General features: G+C 42.2%; 2 protein-coding genes and 1 long non-coding RNA gene across 4 annotated transcripts; 1 reads left to right on the top strand and 2 right to left on the bottom strand.

Moving 5' to 3' along the window:
• Positions 1–521: 521 nt before the first annotated feature.
• On the bottom strand, positions 522–15489 carry tmem245 (transmembrane protein 245). 2 transcript variants are annotated; one of them, XM_046038540.1, is made up of 17 exons: positions 14822–15489; positions 12937–13054; positions 11084–11179; positions 9941–10048; positions 9482–9685; positions 9227–9396; positions 5828–5932; positions 5655–5737; positions 5479–5569; positions 5273–5371; positions 5054–5182; positions 4575–4697; positions 3632–3777; positions 3414–3514; positions 3135–3309; positions 1986–2180; positions 522–1896 (listed from the first exon to the last, which is right to left on the bottom strand). In XM_046038540.1, exons 1-17 carry the CDS (start codon positions 15419–15421, stop codon positions 1848–1850), a joined length of 2592 nt encoding a protein of 863 aa, XP_045894496.1. In that variant the 5' UTR covers positions 15422–15489; the 3' UTR covers positions 522–1847. The 2 variants fall into 2 exon arrangements, with proteins under 2 accessions (XP_045894496.1, XP_045894497.1); XM_046038541.1 differs by having other exon boundaries at positions 14885–15489.
• On the top strand, positions 11550–15929 carry LOC123962430. Its single transcript, XR_006822937.1, has 2 exons — positions 11550–11601; positions 14700–15929. It is a non-coding gene; the product is annotated as an uncharacterized LOC123962430 (long non-coding RNA).
• A 214-nt stretch (positions 15930–16143) lies between these two features.
• LOC123962428 (DOMON domain-containing protein FRRS1L) lies at positions 16144–20255 on the bottom strand. Its single transcript, XM_046038545.1, has 5 exons — positions 19713–20255; positions 19060–19144; positions 18645–18783; positions 17397–17643; positions 16144–17308 (listed from the first exon to the last, which is right to left on the bottom strand). Exons 1-5 carry the CDS (start codon positions 19915–19917, stop codon positions 17136–17138), a joined length of 849 nt encoding a protein of 282 aa, XP_045894501.1. The 5' UTR covers positions 19918–20255; the 3' UTR covers positions 16144–17135.
• Between the last annotated feature and the right edge of the window lie 5258 nt (positions 20256–25513).

The following is a 25513-nucleotide window of genomic DNA, read 5'->3' as shown; positions in this document are numbered from 1 at the left end:
TAATTGTCCTTAGGTGTGGATGTGAGCGTGAGTGGTCAGTCAATTGCAGGGCCACAAATAGACAAACAACCACTCACACCCACGGACAATTTTGGAGATACCAATTAACCTAGTCTGCATGTCTGCGGATGGTGGGAGGAAGCTGGAGCACCTGGAGAGAACCCACGTGGACACAGGGAGAACATGCAAGCTCCACACAGAAAGGCTGGGGCAACCAGGGCTTGAACCCACGACCTTCTTGCTGTGAGCAACAGTGCTAACCACTGCACCACCACGCCGCCCTCTTTCAACATTATCATTACAAAAAGCAATATCTTCTGGTTTTAGACAGTTGGTCTGACAAAACATCACTTCTTGGAAAGTGTAATAAGCGTTGTCAACTATTTTAAGTTTTATAGACCAAACATTTGATAAATTAATTGAAAAAGAGTCATCAGATTAACCTATGATGAAAATTAGCATTAATTACAGCCCTAATTCAGTCAAAAAGCAAACAAATGAGGCACAAAGCCACTGCAGTGTAAATTATAATGTTTATTGTGTCAGTGCATATCCAGTAATTTTGTTAACAGTGAAATCGTAAAACCGCACACTTGTTCCAACCCAGAACACGTCACAGCACTCGCACCCTCACGCAGCTAACACAGTAGCCATGTATGAGCAACGTGTCACATTACATACATCTGTAAAGCTTGTTTATTGAAGCTTCAAATGACGTTAACTACTTGACACTCTCTGTTCAGGACAGTGCTCCAACTGTAGTTAAAATAAGGAGTGGATGAGGTGAGTTGACAGTCACAGTCTTACAAAAGTACTCAAAACTTGTCAATATCAATTGTGAGTGTAAATGTGCTTCAATACTGACAGATCAGCTATGTGTGTGTTAAAGATGAAAAGCCTGGTTGCATGTGCACTCACAGTGTGTTAAAAAATTAAATTAAGCTTGAAATAAATAAAAACAGATTACCTCAGTAATCATCTATTCTCTGATCCCTCTGGATACAGACCAAACTCCGTGAAAGCAGAACGTCTAATCTGATCTACTAAAGTAGTCGTCATAAGTCTAAACCAGAGACATTTGCTATGGTTCAACCATACAGGTACTAACGAAGTGAAACAGTGGTAACAAAGCCTGGTCCAGGAAGAGCAGGAGTCTGAGTCTTTGTTAAAGCAGAGATCTATTGTCGCAAACTCGCAGCTACTATCACTGAAATGTGAAAGACACATGAAGTTGAGTGACAAAGTCATTGACTCCTTCTCTTGAGCCAGGCATGATGATTTTCTATGGCAAGAAGTGTTCATCTTTACATAAACTGGCCTTCACTACAAACTCTATTCTAAACTCCACAAGGAGAGAGGTAGGGCGTACAAGCGCTGCACAACCTCATGTGCAGGGCGGAAATCAGGAGCTTTGTAGATAAAATATATCATCATACAATTCACCACAAACAGCAGGATCATTTTAGGCATTTTTTTTAAACACTACAAAATCAATTTAGGCACTGAGTTCTGAGAGATGATGTGATTAGCATCATCGTTTCTGTCATTCATTATCGTAAAGCCCAACGTCAATGGACCAGGTTTGGGATCAGGGTGAACGCTGGCATCTGTAATTTTTTAGTCTTGAATGAGAGAAGATGGTGCCACATTGAACAGAGAAGCAACTCTGGTAAGCGGACGGCATCATGGGTGACCAGCTGTGATGCCGCCATCTCTTCTCAGTCGGGGGCCGACTCCTGCAGAGCTGGGCGGCGTAGGGAGGAGCTTCAGGGAAGGGGAGCTCTTCCCCTGAGGAATCAGCCAATAGGAAGCCAGGTGACGTTCCACAGGGACACACCCTCTCGCTCTCACTCACTTGTCCTCTTCAGGACAGAGGGGGTGGAGTCCGTGAAGGTCCTGAGAGCGACAAGCGAGATGACAATGACGGTACGAATGCTTGTTGTTGATCATCAGCTCTCTGAATGTGTTTCAGATCGGACCGTTACCTGATGGGGTGGAGAGGCCAGCTGGACTGCACCGGTGTTGGCACTGCAGAGCTGGGGCTCATCAGCATGGCACTGTAGATGTTGGCTGCAACTACCAGGATGCAGAGGAGGATGGGCCCGATGATGGCGCCTTCCAGACCCAGATAGTACGCTCCGCCTGCCACTGCCAGACCTGTCAGATACGGGTGTCCACCCCTGAGACACCAAGACAAGAAGACATATAGTATCAGCACAAAGAAATACTTTATTTCTTAATTTAAATGTATTGAAACATGGAATTTCTCTTTATATCTCTGATCTTGCATATACATAATATAAATCATGATGTATATAGTAGGGCTGTCCCTGACTAAGGATTTACATAGACGAATCAGAATCGTCAAGTCCTGCCTATAGTCGACTGATAGTCGAATCATGCGCGTTTTTGTGTATGGCGATAGCGAGCCGAAGCTAAACTGAGGTTTTTTGCTCTCTCCCTCCCCCCTGATCCTTGTTTCACTGCATAGCTTCGAGATTGACAGTCGAATTAACCTCCACCCATCGAAGCTTTGACTATTCGGGGTCAGCCCTATTGTAAAGTTTAAATTACTCAAAGTACACCAAACTTTTTTAGACCTCCATCACATTGAAAAAAAAATCAACAATTTAGATTGTTGACATTAATACATAGCTTTATGGCAGCTCTCAGTTCTTGGATTTTAGAAAGTGCATGCACCATCACAGAGAGGTTTTAAATGGGTCCCTGACTGCAAACAATAACTGTGATTTATAAATGCAACTAGCCAGTCTTTATCATGGATTTTAACAATGGAAAGGATGGAACACAAGCCAGAGCTACATGAAACACTATTCCAAAAGGAAAGAGACTTCGATACATGGCTGGGCTGCCAGTACCAGCTGAGACTATCTGGCGCGCTGTCTGGTGTTGTTGTCCATCTCAAACAGCTGATGGTTTATAAAACAGACCGAGGCAAATGGACACACTGTTTATAGACTTCACCAACAGAACAGTTTCCTTTCAAAGCCATATTCGGGTGCAAGCCAGGCGGTCGGTCTGTTGAATTTTGTTAGTTAAATGTGTCAATGCTACGAGGGGAAGCTCAAGTAACAAACAAACAGGCTGGTAACAACAGTCTCATGCATACATACCCTGATATGTCAGAGTAGATAGCCGTATCTACAAAATAAGTTGGAAGCAGATGGCAGATAAGCAGCAGCACGGCCTTGACGCCTTCGCCCTGCGCCAACCACAGATCGCACACTGCCGGCACCGCTGCCCAGTAGGTCCCCAGGAACGGCACCGCACCCAGGATGGCGGCAAGGGCTTCAGGCCAGGAGAGAGGGATTCACAGAGTGAGCAAATACTGACTGGCTTCCCAGGTGCATGTATAGTGACGGCACAAGCTGCTGTGAGCGCCGCTGACTCACCTGAAGGAATGAACACAATGTTGATGCCAAAGATGGTGTGAGTCAGCCAAGTGTAGAGGCCATAGAAGCCGGCCATTTTCAGAGAGGCGTCAAACACTCCTCTTCAAAACAAACAAACACACACACACACACGGTCAAAAGTAATCTCCATGAGCTACATGTTTAGATTGTTTAAATGTCATTGCACACTCAGGATGAGTTTTTGTGTGCGCGACTACCTGATGGCCTCTTCTACAGACTGGCCTATGATATTTGAGGACGGTCCCGGCTGGGAGAGGGGGGTCAGGCTGATCACCCATTTGACAGGTTTGTAGTATTCACCACTGGAGCTCAGCAGGTAGAAGAGAGTGGTCAGGAAAATCACCTGCACATAAACAGAAAACACCACAAATATGATAAACACACAATAAATCAAGATTATTCTGCCTGTACCTAAGCTAGGAAAAACACATCACGGAACAGAGTCTTCTTGTACATGTGAACTAACTATACTATAAAAAGGCAGGGCGACCGAACATTCATTCATTTAAATATCAATCTACTGTACAACTAACTAAATAATGAATTGAAAGAAAATTAAAACAAGTAAAATCAGCAAAGGCTCTCCTATAAAAGTATGTTTTAAGAAGGGACTTAAAGGAGTTCACTGACACAGCCGGCCTGATTTCTCTCCCTAACAGACAAATTGCTGTCAAACCAGACGCCAACATTCCTTACAACAGGCTTGAAATGATCCACGAGGGAACCAGAAGAGGGCAGAATTGGTTTTGCCATGTGCTAAGAACCAATAACAAGGATCTCTGTTTTGTCAGAGTTCAGCTGGAGGACATTAAAAAACTAGGGTTATGTTGATAGACAGAAATAAGTAATAAGTAATGTGTTCTTGCATCCTTAACCATTTTATTATGGTTTAATAATAATTCCTTCATAATATTTTAGTGTACTTGGAGACTGGACTTTTTCCATCTGTGCTCCACTCACCTAGATTCTCTTTTACAGCTGGGAATATTGTCATTTATCCAGGGCTGCTTTCTTGCTGGGGACTAAGACCTAACCTTAAGTGATGCAAATGAGGGAGAGCAAGGCGATTCCTCATAATGTCAGAAAACCAAACCAAAAACACCCCGTGTCATTTTGTGCTAGAGGGTTGATCTTTCATACCAGACTCAGTGCAAAGTTGAGCAGGGCGGTGCCGCTGTGGAACAAGACAGTGAAAAGAGTAGTTGTGGTGGAGATGAGGAGGCCAACATTTCGACTCATTACCACCCAAAGAGACTCCAGGATCTACAAAACAGTAAAGCAACAGTAAACATGTCATCCACAGGAACACTGTCCACCCCTTTGAGACACAGAATTGTAAATATGTCAACAATTTACTGCCTCCAGTTGTTGTAACGCCCATTGTGGTCAAATCAGGGCAGTGCTGACTGTAGCATTCCAGCACGTTTTATCGAAATCCATTCACTCATTCTTAGAAATATCAGGACAAACAAATGATGTAGCACTGCCTGGGCTTCAGACAAACTTTTTTAGTATCTGTAATATTACATGCAATGATGGACTGACACATCTATCCAAGCAAAATACATGCAAATCCTCTGCCTCATACAGAAGAGAGCGTTAAACACACCCATACTTACAGACAGCAGAGTCTCAATGTTTTCCTGCAGAAAGGAGGCAATGTCCTTCCAGTCCAGGATGTCGCCCAGCCAGCTGTTCTGTCTCGGAACCATCTTGTGACCACGTTGGCGTCCAGGGTGGGTCATGTTCTGAAAATGGACAATTTTCATGAGCAGGACATTTTAAGGGGACTAAAATCAGTCCCCGACATCAAGGACTTAAATGGCCCTGACGTCTACCTTCACGAACCAGGAGTGGTACAGTCTGTCCCAAAGCTCCAAAACCTGTTTCTCAATCACAGCGGTGTGGTTCACTTTGTCACCTAACATCTTATGGAGCTGCACAAAAGAAGAAAGATTCAAAGCATTATACGCTTCTCTGTTTGGCAAGACTCATATTTTAATATCAATAAAAAAAAAAATATAGAGGAAATAATTATTCTTACCTTTTGTGTTATCCATTCTCTACCGTGTTGATAAACATTAGTAGCAGCTGAATTCAGAGCCTTCTGCACCACACGAGCCTCTGGAAGCCAACTAGAGGACAAAGAGTGCAGCGGATGAGATACTATAAACTCCAAAAGAGAAAGACACATATAAAAAATAGGGTACACTGTCATACTTGGCCCATTCTGGATGGTTAGACACAGTCTCGTTGATGAGGTTACTGGTCACCTCGATGATGTGAGCACTTTCATGATGGACCTAGACAGATAATAGTTACTGTGTCACCCAAGAGAGTGCCATGGCCTCTGAAATGCAGCGAAGTGGTTCAAAAAGGAACAAAAACAGTACCATAGCGGTGAGCAGGAGACCCATGAGCAGCGTCCCTGTGACCAGGAGGAAGATGATGAAGATGCTGATGATTTTATCAAGCGATCGCTCCAGCCACACGACCATCTACGTACATGTAGAGAGAGGAGGTGGACGGAAAGACAGGAAGAAATAGAAGAAAAGGGTGTGGGGGGCGTGAAAGATACAAAGTCAGTCCAATTCTGAAGAGGTTAAAAACATACAGTGATCAGACACATGGAGAAACCTGTGTCCTTCCTGTGTGAAGAAGCCGTTTTGGATCTAAAAGCTGTCCCCTTTGGGCCCTGAGGACAGTAAGGTAGTCAACTGGGCGAACCAACAGCCAGGATATCTGCACACATGCATGCACACATCCTTGCACTTTAACATGTAGACATGCAAGTGAAAACCTGTGTGTGTTTGAATGCATGCCTCTTCTGTCCGGCATATTTTGTTTTTGCGAGCCTGTCCATCAGTCTTTTTAATAAAAGTTAATTCTGTTGAAATGCGCTGCAATTCTTAACTCAGGTTTCTCAATGCTCCAAAACTGCATCAACAGCCAACTTATAACAGCTTTAGTCTCCAGTTGTATGTGTGATTTATTAATGTCACAAAAGCCATGTGTTACTGGAGTCAGCGACAAGTTACAGTGAGAGGCTCTGCTACAGTGGACGTCTGTCTCCCAAAAGGAGCCCACGGTATGTTGTTATATTGATGGTGAAATGATATGGCAGTGAAGTTCCCACTGCCTTTGAGCTACACAATGTGATACAGCCCTTGATACTCTGTTAATGTTGAACTTTTTTCTTACCACCTATTAGAATGTAGCTTTACAAAAAAATGGAAACACCACATCAGCAAGGACTTTCATAAACAGTTTGTTGAGTATAAATTAGCAGTAAGCATTTGCTTTAGAATAAGTCCAGAGATCAACAGTTACTACAACACAAGATCACTAATGAAGCTTCAAACTACAGCATTTCTTTTTTTATGTGGGGGAAAGGTTTTTAAGGGAAAAACATCATGAGTATGTACATATTTAAAATAACAAGCCATCTATTCAGAAATCTCAGGATTGCACCCAACGCCTCTGAAATTTTATCTAAAGGAATCCAGTGAACACCTTCGACACCCCCCTGCTGCTAGCCGTTTAAACACTGTGGTGGATCTGTTCCAGCAGCAATACTTTAAGAGTCAGTAGGTCTAATACCAACAAGAATTGCTATCAGGGCTTTTTATGTCACCATATAAGACTGGTTTCATGTCCAGGGCCAGGGTTCAAGATTAGGGCTGAACAATTTTGAAAAAATATCTAATTGCGCTAATTATTTTGACTAATATTGCAATATTGCGATACAAATTGCGATACTAGGGAGGATTATAATTTTTACATTATTCTTCTCATTTTCATTTAAAAAAACATATTAAAATGAACTATGTTGTGCTTTTAGTAAGGATCTGTACAAAACAAAGATGTTTTCTTTGCCTTTAACTAATACCCCCCACCCCCCCGATTTATATTGCAGTAGACCAAAACATCTCTCAATTCGCTGTCTGTAGCACTCAGCCCCCCTAAGCTCATCTGTACCTACTGAAGATGTAAATCTTTAAAAAGCAGCTCAAAATTTAGTTTCCATTTTTTTTTTAAAAAACAGGCTAATTTCCTCAAACAGCTAGACACTGTAGTTTTTAGCTAATATTACCCAAACAGGAGCAAATTGTGTATTTAGGGAGGAGAAAAGAGAAAGAAAGCTCTTCTAAGGGTAAAAGTTGGCCCAGGTTTTTATTTAGTGCTTCGTACTGATAAACTGTTAGGTATTTCCATTGTTTTGTCCATCCCCATCCCCACTCCCACCCATAAACGCTCCTGAAGCATAACCACATCTCTCCAGGGGTTCTCTCGGCAGTTAACCATCAGGCATCGGCCCGCATATATTCAGAAACGGCCCTCTCCTCCCACTCCACTCTGCTCCGTCTACGCCAGCTATCTTCTCCATGCAGCTCATACACTCTCAAGCCAAACCTGTCGGTTAGACCACAGCAGGGAAGGTACGGACGGGGATGAGGGGGCCTAGAGAGTCCCGCCTCCCCGGCCGCAGCTTCCAGGCAAAATAAAACCAGGAAGCAGGAAAGCAGCGAGAGGACAGACACATATACAGGATGAGAGGGTGATGACAGTGGATGGGTAAAGCGCCAGTCCAAGCGACCATAAGGTGTGCTCACGCTTTCTCACACACACACACACACACATATATATACACACAGGTTATTTATTTCTGTTTTTCTTTCTCGCTTCCTCTCATACACACTCAAGTCTCTCAGCACTCTGCTCCTCCAAGTCATTACCTGCTTGTTAAGCCAATGCCAGAGCTTGGGGAGGAGACAAAGAGACATTGGGAAGATTATTATTGGAAAGATCTGTGCAGCAGTCATCACATGTACCCGTGCGACAAGAACACAACCTCTCTGGGTACACACAGAGGAAGTGGAGCGTGGCAGGCAGGATTTAACTACAGGCTGTATGGACTTTGGGCTGGCTATACAGTGGGATGCAAATCATTGTGATTACAAACACATGACATAACTGCATCCTAAAAACATCAGGACAAGGACATCTTTTAGTTCAGTGTCAGCAATGTGGCCATTAGTGTCGTTGTATTTCTTGTAACAGAGACATTTAATTTTCTCTTTCTAGGATGCACCTCTGTTTTCTCTGGGTGAGCTGGGTGATAATCCTCCATGTGATCATTACTACGCATCACCTTTCACATTACACATCATACTTTAATACATATTTAATATGAAAAATATTGATTAGTGCAGCTTCAATGTTTGTTTTGACTAAATTCAAGAATAAATTGGTATCTGAAAAATAAGCACAAGAGTATAAAGTGCAATTGCTATTAAAGTAGATTACATATACAAGATTTCCTTCCGAACAGCTGCAACAGAAAAACCATCATCAGGACAAATGATAAAGAAAGGCTCCCACATCAATCACAGAAGTCTATCTGAAACTTGTCTGTCAAGATAATGTCCTGGTTGCAAGCTTCAAACAATGGGAGGAATCCCGTCTCAGTGAACCGCTTAATACCCCTACACACACTTTCAGAGTTGTTACACATTGTCTTCATTACTACTACTTCAACAATTACAGAATATTTTGTCCTCCAATCTTTATACTGCAGCTTCCCAGTTGGCCTGACCTTCAACATTTATTGGCCAAACAGTCCTCAATAGCCACTGAGGGCCTTTAATGTGGACACTTGTATATGAACATGACATGTACCAGTGTAACAGAAAATGTGTGTGTGCCTGGGTGAGGATGTGTGACATAAAAGATGGAGGAAATAAGGACAGCGACTGCGCCAGCAGCACCGAGAGATCAGCCAGAGACGTTACCTTGGTGTCGATACGCAGCAGGAACTGAGCCAGGCCTTTGATTGGTCCAGGCAGCAGGGCCTCCTCTCGCTCGCGTCCGAGCTTCTCCAGCACCGCCCACCATGAGATGAGAGTCCGCTCTGCAAAGCTCTTCAGGCCAAAGTGGACCACCAGCTTCTTCAGCACCCACACTGAAGTATCAATGCATTAGCCTGAGAACAGCAGATCTGAGAAAGATGCATTTGAAAAGGGAGTGTGCATGCATTTGTGTGTTACCAGCCACAGGGATAGGAAGCAGCTGTAGGATCCAGAGGTTGAGCCACACCTGAACCAGAACGATGGCCCAGACCAGTAGAATAAAGTAGATATCGCTGGCTCTGTGCGAGCTTTTCTCTTTCTGGAACAGGCCACCTGGTAATGAACGAGAGCCACGGGGGAACCCAGGCGTGGAAGGAAGGGGGCCCGCGGACTGCACACCGTCTTGAAAGAGATGAGGACACAGATGAGGGCATGGAGGAAAAGAAAGACAGAACAAAGCTATGAGGAAGGGCATTGGCTGGGTGTGCTAAGTGACAACCGCCATGGCTAAATGGTGAAGCCAAAGCAGAAGTGTTTTGGGCTGCAGTTCCTCTAATGGCTGCTAGAAGTGGCTACCTCCACGTTACATTACAACACACAAACTGTAACAAACTGCCTCTGACTGTAATACACAGAGTAGAAAGGGAGCTATCTCACCTGTAGTAGTGTTTTCACTGGGCTCAGTTTTCGGCTGAAGGTTGCTACAGGAGATTGCCATGTAAATAGTGTTAGCAGCGAATGACAACACCTGCCCTGACAGCTCTCCTGCGGAGGTGAAGAGAGACAAAAAACAACGGCAACACATAAAAGCAGAGGTGGTGTTGAGCAAAAAGCAGCACTCTTCTGTGTGCGTTTTTCCCGCACAGTCTAATGGTCCGAACTGTGACAGGAATTCTTTTGAGCTGGTCTTGTTACTGATGAAGTAGGTTTCTGGAAACTTAGGATACACGGCAAAACGTAATGGAGCTCGGCCAAGGAGATCAAAACCAAATCTCAAGATCTATTCTGGGTCCACAATGTTTATCCCTTTACTATGGAGTCGATGACAACATCATTATTGGATCCTGAACTCTAATGCTCTAAGCCACATTGTAATTAGCAGGTCACAAGCAATTATCAGCCTTATCAAGGCAGCAGCGTCAGTCTAGCCAGAGTTTAACTTGCTTTGGAGAATCACAGGCTTTGATCTTTGACTTACTTTAGCTCTGCAAATGACACTAACGTGAGCTGGGAAAACCCTGTGTGATATTAGCCTTAAAGAAGGAACATTCCTTCACACTACCTTTTTAAGGGACAAACCATCCACCAAAAGTCACTTATGTTCCAGGTAAAGCTGGAAATTATAATAAAAAAAAATTATACAAATTATAATAAAGTCTATTACAGGAGACTCCACTGGTAAGCAATTCATCAAAGTTTTTTATAAGCTGCTTTGACCCTCTTGACATTTAAAGCAATAGTTACACATTTTGGAAAGTACAGGTATTCGCTTTACTGCTGCGAGTTCGATGAGAAGATTGATACCACTCAGTAAATATGAAGCTACAGCCAGCAGCTGGTTAGCTTAGCTTAGCATAAAGACTGTAAACAGGGGGAAACAGCTAGCCTGGCTCTGTCCGACAGAGACAAAATCCACCTACCAGCACGAATTAACATGTTATATCTCTACTGTTGAATTCATACAAAAACGACTTACAAGCACTCTTTTTACCATGTTTATTAATGCCCAGTTGTTGGGGGGGGAGGGTTAGAGGCTTTTAACTGTGGTAAATGTGAATGTGTGTGTCCATAAATTTTCACCTCTGCCAGGGACAGGTGGTTTCTCTTGAGAGCCCACGATGATGAGCGTGACCACAACCACAAATACGGGCACTCTCCACGAGCCGGTCAGAGACACTGAAAACAGAATCAGAAATAATTTCTTGTGGAGAAACATGTTGCTCTTAAACTGCTTAATCTTCTGTTGACAGTACTGGTTATTTCTCGGCAGAAATGTTGACCTCTGGTTAGGGATGGGTTTCAGAAACAGCCCAGTAGCCTATAGAGTAGAATCGAAATGTCTCCAGTCAAACTAGTACTTCAATCGATACTTTTTGTAAAAAAAAAAAAAAGGCTATTTGTATGGTTTTGCTTGCAGCCAAACACGCAAGCAACACACTGAAAGAAAGAGAAGCGCACGCATTTTTTTCCTTACGTACCTGCACCATAAACTGTATTAAAAAAAAGGCCTGCACGCGCCGAGTCCAAAATCACCTTCAGCTGCGGTCTCGGGCATGTTCGTCACTGTTGCAAGTTTATCACCACAAGCTTGGCTTTCGGTTGGTTTCATCTTCTGGTATCATTTAACACTTCTCTGTACATTTTTATTTGCTATTCACATCACTTGTCACTGATTGATCGCTGCATTCCATCACATCAATAAAACGCTTTTATGGCGCAGCAGAGATCAGCTGATTTTACTTACGGAGCCTCCGTCTGCAGCTGCAGCTGCTTCAGGTGTAGTTGGTTTGAACGGTTGGACGTGCAGATTCTCTTTTCCTCGGTTCGTGTCTTTAGTGTAGTTAAGTGACTTGTTTAAACAGACTCCCTACTCATTTTATACTTGTTACTGTCGTCTTTTTGGAGGTTTGCAACTCACCAATAAAGGAAAAAGCACTCGCAGAGATCTTTCAATTCAGTTTATTGATCAAAAGTTAACTAAATAATTTTCCGTTGCTTACTTTCAACATACGAATCAGAAAAATACTTTAAATTTGTTTCCTACAACTTTTTGTTCAATAAACTATTTCACGCCTCTCATTCAAATATAAAAAAACCTCCCAAGCTGTAGTCTTTCTCCTTATGGGCTAATACTTCCAGTGAGGATGACCTAATTAGGACGAGATGCGATCTGATACAATTTCCTAATACTTTTTATGTAACAGTTATTTGAAACAAAAAATAAAATAGATAACCTTGTCCATAACAACAATAAAAATAATAATAGGCAACCAATCAACTACTATGGCTTCAACAGGTGGCATTTTATGGGAGGAATGAAGTGCTCAAATGTATCGGTATCACTTTAAGGGGACTGGTTTTGGTACTGGTATCGTAAAATTTTAGACGGTACCCAACCCTTCCTCTGGTGCACTACTGTGTCTTGTTGGACCAGTTGAAATGCATTTCTAGATATATTTTGCCATAAAATTATTCTTATAAATATACGAGGATCAAAGTAATTACTGAGATCAGATGACATTGATCATTTTGGCCAATCATATGGTAACATTTTTATATAGACACGTGCCTAATGGAGAGCATTTTCTCAGATTTTCCCACAGCCATATGTAAACCTTCCTACTCCTTCTTAATAGCTCTCAGTCACTTTTAACATTTCACGCCTGAAGGTCAACATCTCCTTTCGGCACGCCTAACATGTGCTAAAAATACAAGAGACTTCCTCATCTTACTTTGTAACTCTGCATGAGCTCTGTCTAATGGACTTGTGGACCTGTAGAGACAGTGCCTTGTCTTAACTAGAAAACCACTTCACTCCCTCGTCTTTGGAAAAACAAGTGTTCAGCCTCGTTCTCTGAAGCCCGTGTGGGAGCGACCTGCCTCCTCATGTAGGCACAATTTGAAGAAACCTTCCCAGGGGCAAAGAAACTCACCAATGTAGAAGAGTAGGACGGCCCAGACAGGAAGAGCCAGAGCCCTCAGGTAGCGCTCAGTGTGGGGATTCCACTTCAAACAAACCGCCAACAAGTAGCCAAAAACTAAAGTGAACACCTGAGAAGAAACAAAGTTAGCAAAATAATATTAAATAGGGTGGAGGGGTTACGGGGTTACGGGGTACAATCACATAAAGGAACATGTTGCTCAGCAGATGCTTCTTCCACATACATTTTGTTTCATGACTGAGTTTAAAGAATTTCCGTGTTTAAGGCGTATACTTGTAAAGAAGGGCTCAGCAATAATTCAGTATTAACATTTCGCTCTCCAAATGGATGATTCAGAGCAGAATTTAATTAGGAACTCTTTTTGGGGAGCTGAAGCTATTAATCGGTTAGCCAATCGACAGAAAATGTATCAGGAGCTATTTTTATAATATATTAATTATTTAAGCCAAACATTCCCTTATTCCAGCTTCTCAAATGGGAGAATAGACAGTTGTTCTTTGTTTTGTGTTGTGTGTGAATATCTTTTGGGTTTTTGGATCATCTTCAAATTTCTTGTTTAGCTTTGTTTGGCTCACTGGGCTTTAGGAAACTATGATGGGCATTTTTCACTATTTTACAGACAATTATTCTAATATAATTCTAAAAAATCTAATATAATGGATAATATCAATACAACACAGCTCACTGTACTGAACATCAATTTCCTAATTTTTAATGTGATTCTTTGCATACATTTACCATACAATATCGTTTTTGTTTTTTTTCATACCTGCTTTTCATCATACCTGCTGGCCAGCGCTATGAAGATCACTGGCCAGCAGGTATGACTATTATTGACAATTGACTGATTTCCATTAGTCAATACCTCAACAATAAATATCACCATATCTAGAATTTGAAATGGTGTCTGCTACTATCTCATAATGTCATTAATAATGTGAGCACAACATGACAGAACATTATTTTTCCTAAACTTCTGCATATTTCAAAAACATTTAAGCACCTTGAGGTGACCAAACTGTACTTCCTGGGTTCCTGGTTCCACACAAAGACATCTTTTGATGTGATTTAATATAGTGTCCTATTTATAGACAAGGGCCGCGTGTCATTCTACCTCTGCATTCAGAGAAAGGACAGGCTGTATGAAGAGGAACATCTAATGCAATTTGTATCTAGTCAAAGCGTGGCTGGGCTCAGGCCCCTGCAGCTGTTTTGGAATAATGAGGTATTGATTGATCAGACGCTGAAACTGGAGGAAAATTAGATCAGCTGAGACACAAGTTTAGGCATAAGTTCCAAGAAAAATACTCTCTGCACTGAGGTTAATGGAATAACCCATTATAAGACACTCCAAGGAAATGGAGTTTATACATTTTGCAGCTATTTGTCTGTTGAACTATTGATCGTTTATGTAATTATGTTCTTGTTATGTCCCCCTTTAACAATGTAACTTGTACACAATTCATGATCTAACTGTATCATAATTTATGGCACAGATTATTTTCTCAATGAATCATTTGGTCTATAAAATGTCAGATAATAGAATATGACTCCAACCCAGCCAACAGTCCAAAACCAAAACATCTTTATCATGGAAGACCATGAAAACCAGCATACTCACACTGGAGAAGCTGGGAGCAGTAAACTTTAAATAATAAATTGAGCATCAAACTTTGCACACAATGTTCCATACAGTAAAACAATCGATATTGGAAGTAATTAATAATGCGATAATGTTGTGATATTGATTTCAGCCATTTGGTGTGACCGAGTTGGCAGAGCTGACCTCGCCCACCCAGTGGCTTCCACACACTGGGTGACACGGAGCAGCTTTTGTCATCATTACGGGGGGGGGGGGCATTGTCCATTAACTCACCCACACAGCGTGGAAACAGTCCAGCGCGGCCCCGATTACCCCACATACGTGCCCGAGGATCACCTGCATGCCGATGACGCTCCAGAAAAGGTAGAGGAAGTAGAGCAGCGGCGCACCGGCCCCGATCACCAGCAGCACCGTGAGCCTCTCCAGCACCAACCTGCCCATCGCCTCCACCACGTAGTTCACACACCACACCGGAACCAGCAAGGTCCCCACTACGATGGGCGTCCCCGTTTCCTGCAGGCCGCTGAGCCACGAGCGGCCGAGCCGGGCCAGGGAGTACTTGAAGGGGTGGAGGAAGGTGCCGCAGAGCACTGCCCAGAGCAGCGGGCGGAGGAAGGCCTCCAGGATGAAGTAGACCAGGACAGCCGCTCCGCAGCAGATCGCCACAAAGATCATCGCCCCCGTGTTGTAGAAAGCCTGTTTGATGTTTTTGTCAAACTTTAGGGACGAGGGGTGGGTTAGCAGCTGGCTCACCATCCCGACGGCCGGCTGGACGCTCTCGGAGAAAAAGACAGAGTGAGGCCGCCCAGAGAGAGGGTTCTCCGGGGTAGACGCAGCGGCAGGGTCCGGCGCTGAGTCCTTCTCGTCTGCCATGTTCCCGGGCTCCCCTTCGGTAGTCTACCCGAGGGATCCGCGTGAGGGAGGAAAACACAGCATGACGTAGGACCTAGGCGAAATGCTGAAGGGCATTGTGGGCAATGTAGTTTTATAGCAAACACTTCCTGTATCCTATTTTATCTTTTATTTTAATTTCATATCATTCTCACTTTCATTTAATTTATGCTGTTGTTTGTTTGTTGTATTGTTTATTATTGTTATCACAATGTCTTATCATTGTTATTTTTATAATATATTATTATCTAAATGTGCACTGTTTCTTTTATCCAAACAAAGAAATAATGTTCTTGTTTTTCTTTTAAGATGTGGCGCTGCATCATGTATATTATTTTAAAAGTATTATGTGTATAATTTTTCATTTCAGGATACTTTGGTGCCCCAAATTGGTATTATGTCATCTGAAAGATGCAATAATCACATTAAATGTTTACATAAAGCCACTTTAATAAATCAGGGCAATAACCAGTATTTTTGACATACTGAGGTTAAGAGTCCTGCATGTGTTTTTATGTGGTGTGATTAGAATAATGACTTTGCAGTTGGATTATGGTTACAGCCACTATTCGATCATTACAAGACACATTTTTATTTAAAGGGAATTACTTACTATTACTATTTAATTCTATTTAAATGATCTCCTATGGCCTTACAATGCTGTCTGTTCATGCAAAGCAAATCACAGGATTCTCTTGTTTATATTGTTATTTCTTAAAAGGTTTATTGATAGTAAACACAAGCATGGCATATTGTTTCAGTGGGATACATTTTAACCATAGGTTTGAACACATCCACCCATTTTTAATACAGATCAAAAGGCTACTATAACAGCATTAGGGAAAAAATTAGTCCATGTCCAAGCAAACTTTTCTTTATGATCAACAGTTTGCTCCTGTTCAGTGTGTTACCGCTTGCATAGGCCATAGTAACTCATGTAGCAGCCGCTCTCTGTCTGTTAACTAATGTCACAGTGCCACAGTACTGATAAAGAAACCCGACAGCCACTCTGGTTGAAAAGAGGGAATGAGCCAAGTGTTTATCAGTGCCATACATAAACAGAAAAAGTAATGAAATTCTTTTACATGGTAAGTGCATACTGTAGGCAGTCCCTGGAAACTATATTTCGTGATGGTACGAACCACCAAATAAGTTGTCTTTTGTTTTTGCAAAGTTTAATACCCATATAAACATAACAGAGTAAAGGGACAGGAAGAGTGTGTGCAAACAGCTGTGAGCCGCTTGGTTTCTTTTGTCCTCAGAAAACCTTTATGTTTCAGCCAAGTTCAACATGAGGCACTGTCTTCTCATCACCAGTGAACAGTGGGTTTTTGAAATCATTCGCAGATTTCCCAATGCATGCAGTATTACGAAGACTTGTGAGGTTTATTTATTTATGTTTTTTTTTTATATCTGGAAGCTATCATTGATACTGAAAATAACTGGCCTAAGCTAATAATACTAATCTTTTATCAGACCTCTCGTTTTGTACTGACACCAGTACATGACATCTAGGTTTAATACTTTTTCAAGATCCTCTGAATGAGTTCAGAATAACTGTACATACTCTATCGTGTTTAGTAAATCTAATATAGTGTCTCTTTGTGCAAAATGCACACTAGAATCAGACAAAAATGGCAACTTTCTTATTATTGCTGCTTCATATTCTCTTCCCTATGTGCCCTGCTGTGCTTCATTATGGCGTTCCCATTAGTAAATAGAAGGTGAGTGCTACTATGAGCAGTAAGCAGAGGGGAGAGTTGAAGGTCTGGTAGGCTGTAGAAGGCATGAAGATGTCCTCATACTTATAGATACTGATCATGTGGTCGCTGACGGGCGGACTGTCGATGTCATGCCTCGTGATAGAACCTGTTCGAAAAGGTAAGACAGTATAAGACGATGATGACGGGAAAAAAACACACAAAGACTGACTTCATGCTAAAGCTTGATCAATCACCTTGTATGGCAGGTCCCCATGCAAACAGGTAATACCATGACAGGTGTAAGTCCACAAGCGTTTCCTCTCTGGGGACGTATAACGGCCGTTTAAAACGGCAGGTCACACGGTTGCTATCAAAAATGCCTTCTTCGTCTCTAGCCGGGTTCCTCTTTATCTCCTTGGCCCACTGGCCGACATTGTAGAAGTGATGAATCCGTACACGTCCATTATCGTCATGGACACAGCCCATGACATCGTCTCCTCCCTGAGGAATAAGGAGGGAACAGTAATAAAGAGGTTTATTCCAAACTGCTACATTTCATATTCATATTCATTTATTTTTAAAAAACAGTAAGATTCTAATACAACTGGATGTCAAATTCATCTACAGCTGGCAGATATGTCAAAGTTCATTCTTGGAAGAACAAGTTTGTAAGTAGTTTGAACTGTTAGTTTAAAATTGTACCAGTCACACAAAAAATGATAAATATCAATATGGTGCCCGCCCGGGCTTCACTAAGGGGGTCTAATTTGATTGCATTTATAATGTTTGTAAATGCCAATTGGTACAATGTTTCAACAAAACAGTTTTTTCTCTCTCATGAAGAACACATGCAATGCCAAATAAATAACTAAAATGTTTTTGTTTCAATTGTATTACTTAAATGCCAGTGTACATTTAACTCCTTAAAACAGTGTTCCCAAACCGTTAAGGTTGTGTCCTCCTAAATGAGGCAATGTTTTGTTAGCACAGGTTATGGCTTCAGTATCAACATGAATTGTGACCTGTTCCACCAAAGACTGAAGTTTCAGAAAAAGGCAAAAAAAAAAAGAGAGAGAGAAAAGTCAGAAGATGTTATTTTGTAATAGAAATTAATTATGCCTTTAATCATCTTGTAAGCACTCATATTTACACTGTTTTAAGATATGATACATTGTGTGTTTATCATTAAATGTCTTACCATACTATGTATAAAGCTTTTTACATTACTGCCAAAAATTTAAAAGAAGATTATGTAAATTAAGGACAACTGCTTTTGGAATAAAAGCCTTCAAATTTTATTTTTGTGTCGATAATTATTTGGTTTCATAAATAACTGACTGCAAGATCATGAAACAATGCACCAATGTGTTTAATTATAGATTGTGTCACTTGATCTGATACAACAAAAAAAGTAATTTATAACCAAATAAAAAAAACATTAGTTGTGCTGTCCAAAACTACACTCAGGAAAACAAAGTCAGAGAGGTTGTCCACCTGCTCACCATTTTCTTGTCAGAGGAGAAACCTACAGCCACCCAGCCGTCTGTGTCTGCACTCATCTCATACTCCACATCTGTCCCGATGCGACGATAACTCAGAAAGTAGTCACACGTCTCTGCATCACACCCTGGCTTCCCATATCTGTACATAGACAAATTAATGTAACCACTCACGCTCACTCACAGTCACTTGAGAAGTTGAGTTTCACACTGTTCACAATATCATAATAATATTTATGCCAAACTACGGCACTTTTCTAAATGAATTTCATCTAGGTTTCAGAGAAAAAGACTAGACAATGTTCCAAGTCCAAGTTTAGCTCACAGCATCTAGGACAAAGTGGCCATGGGGAATATATCTGCACTGGAGCTCTACTTTCAGAACTAAGAGCTGGCAAAAGATTTATCCTTCTCTAACCTTATGCAGCCTTTGGTTACTCCACAGTCGGTTACTTTGATCTTGGCAAAGGGATCCACTGGTGGGGCGGTGGGGAATGGATATCCTGCGAAATGCAAAATCAGCACTCTGTTGGTTCCACACAAAAACAAGTAATGCTGTTTTTGAGGACAGTCAAAGGGCCAACTAGGGAGAGGCCATCTGGACTCTGTGTGTGTGTGTGTGTGTGTGTGTGTGTTTCATATTTTTATATCCCAGAGGGGACTTTAACCTGAATGCACACTAACCCATGGGGACTTCTAGGTTATGGTTAAGGGTAGGGTAAGGGTTATGGTTAGACATGTAGGGCTAGGGGTAGGAAAAGGGTCTAGGGAATGCATTATGTCCCTATGGGGATAGAGGAGTGTGTGTGTGAGAGAGAGAGAGAAGCGAGAGAGCGAGAGAGAGAGAAAGAGGGGGTGGGCAGCTACCACCGGGGAGCTGGCCTGGGTGCTGAAAAGCCTTGCACAGTGGAGACAGGTTGGATGCAGGACAAAAGAAACAGGTCATGTTCAGTTTCTGCTTACAGTCACAGACTTCTTCGATAAGCGTGTCTGTTATAAGTTTGTTTGTTGCGAAGGACATGTAAACAAAATCCACCAACTGGGAATCTTTAATAGGCCTCCAACGCTTACCGTCATCGCTCAGATATCTGGACTCCAGGAACTCGGAGGCGAAGGTGCTGTAGGAGTCCTTGTGAGGCTCCTGGTGTCCCGGCTCTCCGTGCTCCCCGTGGCCGGCCCGGAGCGCTCCCTCATCTGTGGGGCTCGACGCGACCCCCCACCATGCGCTGTGGATCAGCAGCACCAACAGCTGCACGAGCCTCCGCAGGAAAATCATGGCCGAAGAATGTTTGGTTTTTGTTTTATAGCGGAGATAAAAACGACTACACCGACTTGTAATCAAATCGGATCCTCATTATTGTTTGAATATCGGTATCTTCGTAGGCACCCATCGCAGCGTCACCAGGATCCTCTCCGCATCCTTATTGCCCGTTTGGCTGTTTATTCGCGGGGTTGTGGGGGCGGGGATTCAGCGCCGATGACTGTGTGATTAAGAGGCTAATCCAACCGAAATTACCCAGATTTGTAATCTAACTCAGCTACATGCACATAATCCTCTATGAAATCCGAATCTAGATGCACACTAGAGGGGTTCAATCTTTACATATTTTTCAGTCCGAGTATTGGCCTGATGAGTGGTTTCGCCCGGCCTCCCTCTCTTCTCCTTCCTCAGTCAATCACAGTAACATCCAATGAGGAGCCGCTACGTGCTGTTAACAGGATCAATCAATTGGCCATTATGCCCCATAGTCAGAGAGAGAGAGGTACCCTACTTCTGCTCAGTTCACACACTATCTTGTGAGCAAAACGAAAGAATGGCTTAAATAAAATGAAAAAGAGAAATACTTTGTCATAGCCAAGGTCATGGCCTGGATTTCAAGCGTCTCCCTAATCATAGACGCACCATCAACACCCGGGACACCCAAAGACTCTGAAATTACTATTTGGATTTTTCATATTTTAGTAAGTTATATTAGATTATTAAACTTTACAGGAAATGCTGTTTCCAGGCCTTCTCCACACTGCCAGGCATATTCTGTTTGGGAAATTATTTGTTGGTCTAAAAGCAGCAGCATATTAAAGTACTTAAATCAGCATCTATAAAACCCATCCAAAGACTTATTGCTTTGTTTAATTTATGCTATTTTTCTACTGCAATTTCTTGAATAAAAAAAACTGTCTGTTTGTTTTTATGCACTTCAGAATCTAGATGCAATTAAAGCATGTATAGAGGATGGTGCAGCCATGTGTGCACCCTCTGAGTGTATAATTTATTTGATAGTCTGGAGCTCAGCTTTAATTTGTGAATTTGGTCCACACTATCCCTGTGTATCTGTGGTATTCTGGTGAATTTCTAAGCACTTTGCATTGTTTCGACTATTTAAAAACATAAACATCATTAAAAACATCATCTAACCATCCTCACTCACACCCTTGAACTGTCACTCCATCCTCTGTCTTGTTCAGTGGTCTTACACAGTACTGCCACTTGATGGTGATATAAAGCCATGGTTTGAACTTCATAGTCAGGTCGGTTTAGGGAGGAGCTTTTCAGGCCACTATCCATCTTTTTCACTTTTACTTTTCTCTGTTTTGCACCATGAAACATTACCACCTTTCAACTGATGCAGTGCAATATGTAATGTCTTGGATTGCTGTGGGTTAAATACTGTAGATGTCTCATTAACCTTTGTACAGGTGAAGGACAAATGACAAGCAAAGTTTTCCCTACATGTTTGTATGGACCTCAGTCTTATCACTATAGGCTTGTGTCTTATTGAGGAATAACCGCTGACTGAATCCTGTAGAAATATGTAGCATCTGTAGCCATTTGATAGATAACTCATGTGCCTCTTGTGGAATTAAACATTACAGAATTGCAAATGTATCTTCTGACTCATAACCACACATAAGGTTGAGAGTGAAATTAATATTTTTACACTTTATCTGTGTCCAGTCATCCTTCTCTGACTCCCTTGAGTCAATTAATTTAGTCGACACTCTCAGAACTGTAAAAGTTTAACACTGTTTGCAAGCTTAACAGAACATCTCAAAGGAATTTAAATTTGCATCAGAACCTTACAATCTATTGTGCAGACAGCAAACAATTATATTTAATATATTAATATGCACTTTTATTTACAAAGTTTGGACTGGAAGTTTTGGTTAAATTAATACAATTACCTAAATTGATTAAATATATAATTGTTGTTAACAACTAACAAATTGTTCACATTTGTCCAGTATTTGGCTAAAAAGTGACCAAATTTTCAAAAATCCTGGCAGTCAAATTTGAGCAGGGACAGCAGGTGAGGGAAACACAAATAAGGCTGAGAAACTTTGCTTTTCATGTCTGTATCCTGTAGGTGCTGCTGGTGTTACACTCTGTTAAACAGACTAAACATGTAAATAGACAACAATGACTGTATTATATTTAGATTCAAGGCTGATTGACAGTCATAATCTCTCACACACACACGCAGCCAAGCAATGTATTTTAAAAATCCAAAACACAGGAAGTCTGATAAATATCTGCACACATTTTGAAAGGAAACGATACAATAATAACACCCATAACAATATGGCATGTGATGACTGTGTTTCACTTAGGGTTTCCATGCATGTTCCAGAATGTGTATGTGCAGGTTTTCATGTGCATCCTTGCTTTTAATTATTTTACATTGGAGACATGCGTACATGCCTTTGCAGAGCATCCAGTCATGCATGTAAAACATGCCTGTTTTTTGTATCATGCATGTGCACATCCGTACGTGTGCGTGCATACAAGACTGCATGACCTTTAACCCTCTTCACACTCCTCTCTCTCTGCAGACACAAATCAACATGATCATTTGCTCCTCTTGTTCCGCCCACTTATTCCTCATTTATCCCCTCTCTCTCTCTCTCTCTCTCTTTCTCTCCCTCTCTCTCTCTCTCTCTCTCCTTCCCAATTACCATTCCATGTAGGGGGCAATGCTTGCTGGGTAATGAGGGACTCTGGGCATACCAATCTTATCTTAATAGCCTTAAAGGGGCACTCATTAACACAAACACTCACTCTGTCTCACACACACACATATCCACACACATCTGTACCCCCACATCATGCCTTAGAGAGAGATGGAGTGACAGAAAGAGAGAATGAGTGAGGGATTTGATGGAAGCAGTAGGAGAGAAAGAGAAAAGAAGGGGATGGTGGGAGAGAAGAGATGAGGAGAGGGTGAGGCAGGCAGGTGAGGGAGGGAGGGAGGGAGGGAGGGAAGGGAGCGGCGGTCTGGTAAATGTCAGCGCTGTGTCTCCTGGGCCTGAGAGACGAGTTAGTGACAGGAGAACAATGGCCACTGGATCCATTCAGAAACACAGCTGCTATGTGCATGCCTGGATATGTCTTCTGCTTAGCCATCAACAGGCACTTGTAAAGGCAGCGATAAACACATACACACACATAAACACACACCGCTAGAAAATACACAGCTGGTGGACATCCAGCCACTCGCTATTTGTACGTCCAAGCACACAAGGTAAGCCCTCGATGTTATGGGGGATCAGCAGCAATGTGGATGGCTTAGTCAGGACTGTCAGTCAATAACAGCCCCTGTAGACTGGTGAGGACTGGCCAGTTAAACATTCATCCTGCATACGCATATCTACTCTGCCACTGCTTTTCCTCTTCTCTCTGTCACCTTAAAGAATAAAGCTGGTGATTATCTATACCCCTCTTATTGTCAAGAACTCCTATGAAAGGACAAAAACCAACAATGAATATCCTAAAAGTATTGTTTGTGCCTTGTTTGAAGCCTGATATTGTTTTTTCCTCCTTTTGCAAAAGCTATTAAAAATGCATAAATGACAATGACAAAGAGTGACGTGTTTCTACATCAGGATAGACATGGGCATTGTCATTCATTTCTGAATCAATCCCAAATATTACCCCACATGTTTCTCATTTATTTGTGTCACAGCGATGAGCTCCAGTTTGAGTTTTTCAAAGATCACAGAGTATTTGTCTTGAGAGGCACAACCCACATACTCGGTCCTGCTGCCATAAATACTCACTAGCGCACCAAGTGCATATGTATTTGTCGCCAACAAATGCACTATTCACATCTGTCTGAGCAACTTTTGTTTAAAAAGTGTGGCCACACTTTTTAGGAAATGAATTATAAAAATAATGAAACTATTTATTTGTTTGTTTTTTACTGTTTTTTCAGTTGGAATAGATGCGTTTGAGGCTCATTGGCACTGACAGGGCAGGGAAGTCAAAAATGTATTGCTGGTTTTGGTCTTTCAATAGGATTTGTTGACAATAAATAAAATACAGAATAACTCTAGCCTTATTCTTTATCCAGATGTGCCTCCTCCTTACCTGTACGTCTCCTGTAATTAACAGTATCTCACCACTCCTCATTCCTTTTGTTCTGTTACTATTTGGTGGCTCATGGACAACACTGTATGTGTAGTAGAATTGCAGAGGTGTCATTTTATCCCCTCATAGAGCTGCAGAAATAAACCTGCAGGTTTTATCTTATCTTGGCATCCAAACTCAGTGACGATACCTCCCACCTCATTCTCTATCGAAGAGTGGCTAGATCGCTTATCGACTCAACCCCTCTTATAATGCCAAGCTATTACCTCCAACTCTCTCACACACACAAACAGTCATAAAGCAGGTTTGTGATCTAGCTCCAGGCCTCGCCACCCTCAAGGCTTCATTTAGGAGTTGTCACAAATCACTTTACTCACAGAGGACAGTAAACCCAATTGGCACCTCCACCCCACCCTTCCCACCTTCACACCCTCAGAGACACTAGACCCTCATCTTTACTGGCGTGTGCTTATTACACTTACTGGGTAATTCTCTTTAACAGTGCAGTATGAACAAAAGCATGTCTGTCTTTGTCTTATTTACATACATTCTTTGGTTTGTGCATTTTGTCTGCTGGGGTCTTTATGTGTACCAAGGGCTGAAAGGTTCCATTGTGCTGATGAAATGTTTGCTTTAGAGATAAGGCAGCACAGATGAGGCATCGATCAGCACTCATTAAACACCTCCAACTGTGGTGGCACACACACAAGCGCAGAGGCACACATTCACATGCATCACTCAGCCACACGAACATGTACAGCTGACAAACACAGAAACATTTATTTGAGCTCTGAATGTATTTGATCTCATTCCAGCCTCTTATACATTGGTGTCCTGCCATGTGAGCAACTTTCAAGCTTGTATTGACAGCTGACTTAAAATGCTTGTTGTCAGTAGACTTATCCATTAAGCTGTGACACTGCTCTCTCTCCATATAGACACGCCGACTGGACAAGGCCTTAAGCAGTGATTATGGTGTTGGGCAGTGGGAGCTGGGGGCTGCACTGTCATTAGTCTGGTTAATCAGAGCCTTGCTTCAGGTTAAGCTCCGTAGCCTCAAGAGACAGGCTGATGAGCTGAGAGCCGTGCCCAGCCTACAGTTCTCGGGTCTGGGCTCCAGCAGCTCCCCTGGCCCCTGCCTGCTCCAGCCAGCAATCTATAACTCTCCCCTCGAGCACAGCGCGGAGGCTCAGCCTCCTGGACAACACTGACACACGATGCATGGCAATGAGACACACACAGAATGACACACTGTCATACACACCTGTTCGCACACACCCACACTTCCCACTGATGCGGTGTTAGCAATCGTCACTGAGTTATGCTCCATCACACTTCAAAAACAAGTCCCTCTGAGTTTTAACAGTTAGCAGTGACCTTGACTTAATGGCCGTTGTGATTTGACATCTAAATGCTTAACTACCCCCGCCCATGGAGCGCAATAATAACCAGCTCAGCAGAATGTATAAGGTATAATGACCACAGGGACTATTGGGTTTTCAAACAG

Source organism: Micropterus dolomieu, linkage group LG22 (genome assembly GCF_021292245.1).
Source record: "Micropterus dolomieu isolate WLL.071019.BEF.003 ecotype Adirondacks linkage group LG22, ASM2129224v1, whole genome shotgun sequence".
Taxonomy (NCBI): Eukaryota; Metazoa; Chordata; class Actinopteri; order Centrarchiformes; family Centrarchidae; genus Micropterus; species Micropterus dolomieu.
Note: the sequence above shows the minus strand (reverse complement) of the source record. Positions and strands in the feature narration are given on the sequence as shown.

Excerpts from the sequence above, each read along its gene's own strand:
- tmem245 (XM_046038540.1), bottom strand. The coding sequence starts at position 15,421 with ATGGCAGACGAGAAGGACTCAGCGCCGGACCCTGCCGCTGCGTCTACC. Across the intron at positions 13,055-14,821 it reads ACTGTTTCCACGCTGTGTGG|GTGTTCACTTTAGTTTTTGG; the intron begins GTGAGTTAATGG and ends GTTTCTTCTCAG. Across the intron at positions 5,738-5,827 it reads GTCTCCTGCTCACCGCTATG|GTCCATCATGAAAGTGCTCA; the intron begins GTACTGTTTTTG and ends TTATCTGTCTAG.
- LOC123962428 (XM_046038545.1), bottom strand. The coding sequence starts at position 19,917 with ATGATTTTCCTGCGGAGGCTCGTGCAGCTGTTGGTGCTGCTGATCCAC. Across the intron at positions 19,145-19,712 it reads CAGATATCTGAGCGATGACG|GATATCCATTCCCCACCGCC; the intron begins GTAAGCGTTGGA and ends TGCATTTCGCAG. Across the intron at positions 17,309-17,396 it reads ATGGGGACCTGCCATACAAG|GTTCTATCACGAGGCATGAC; the intron begins GTGATTGATCAA and ends CTTTTCGAACAG.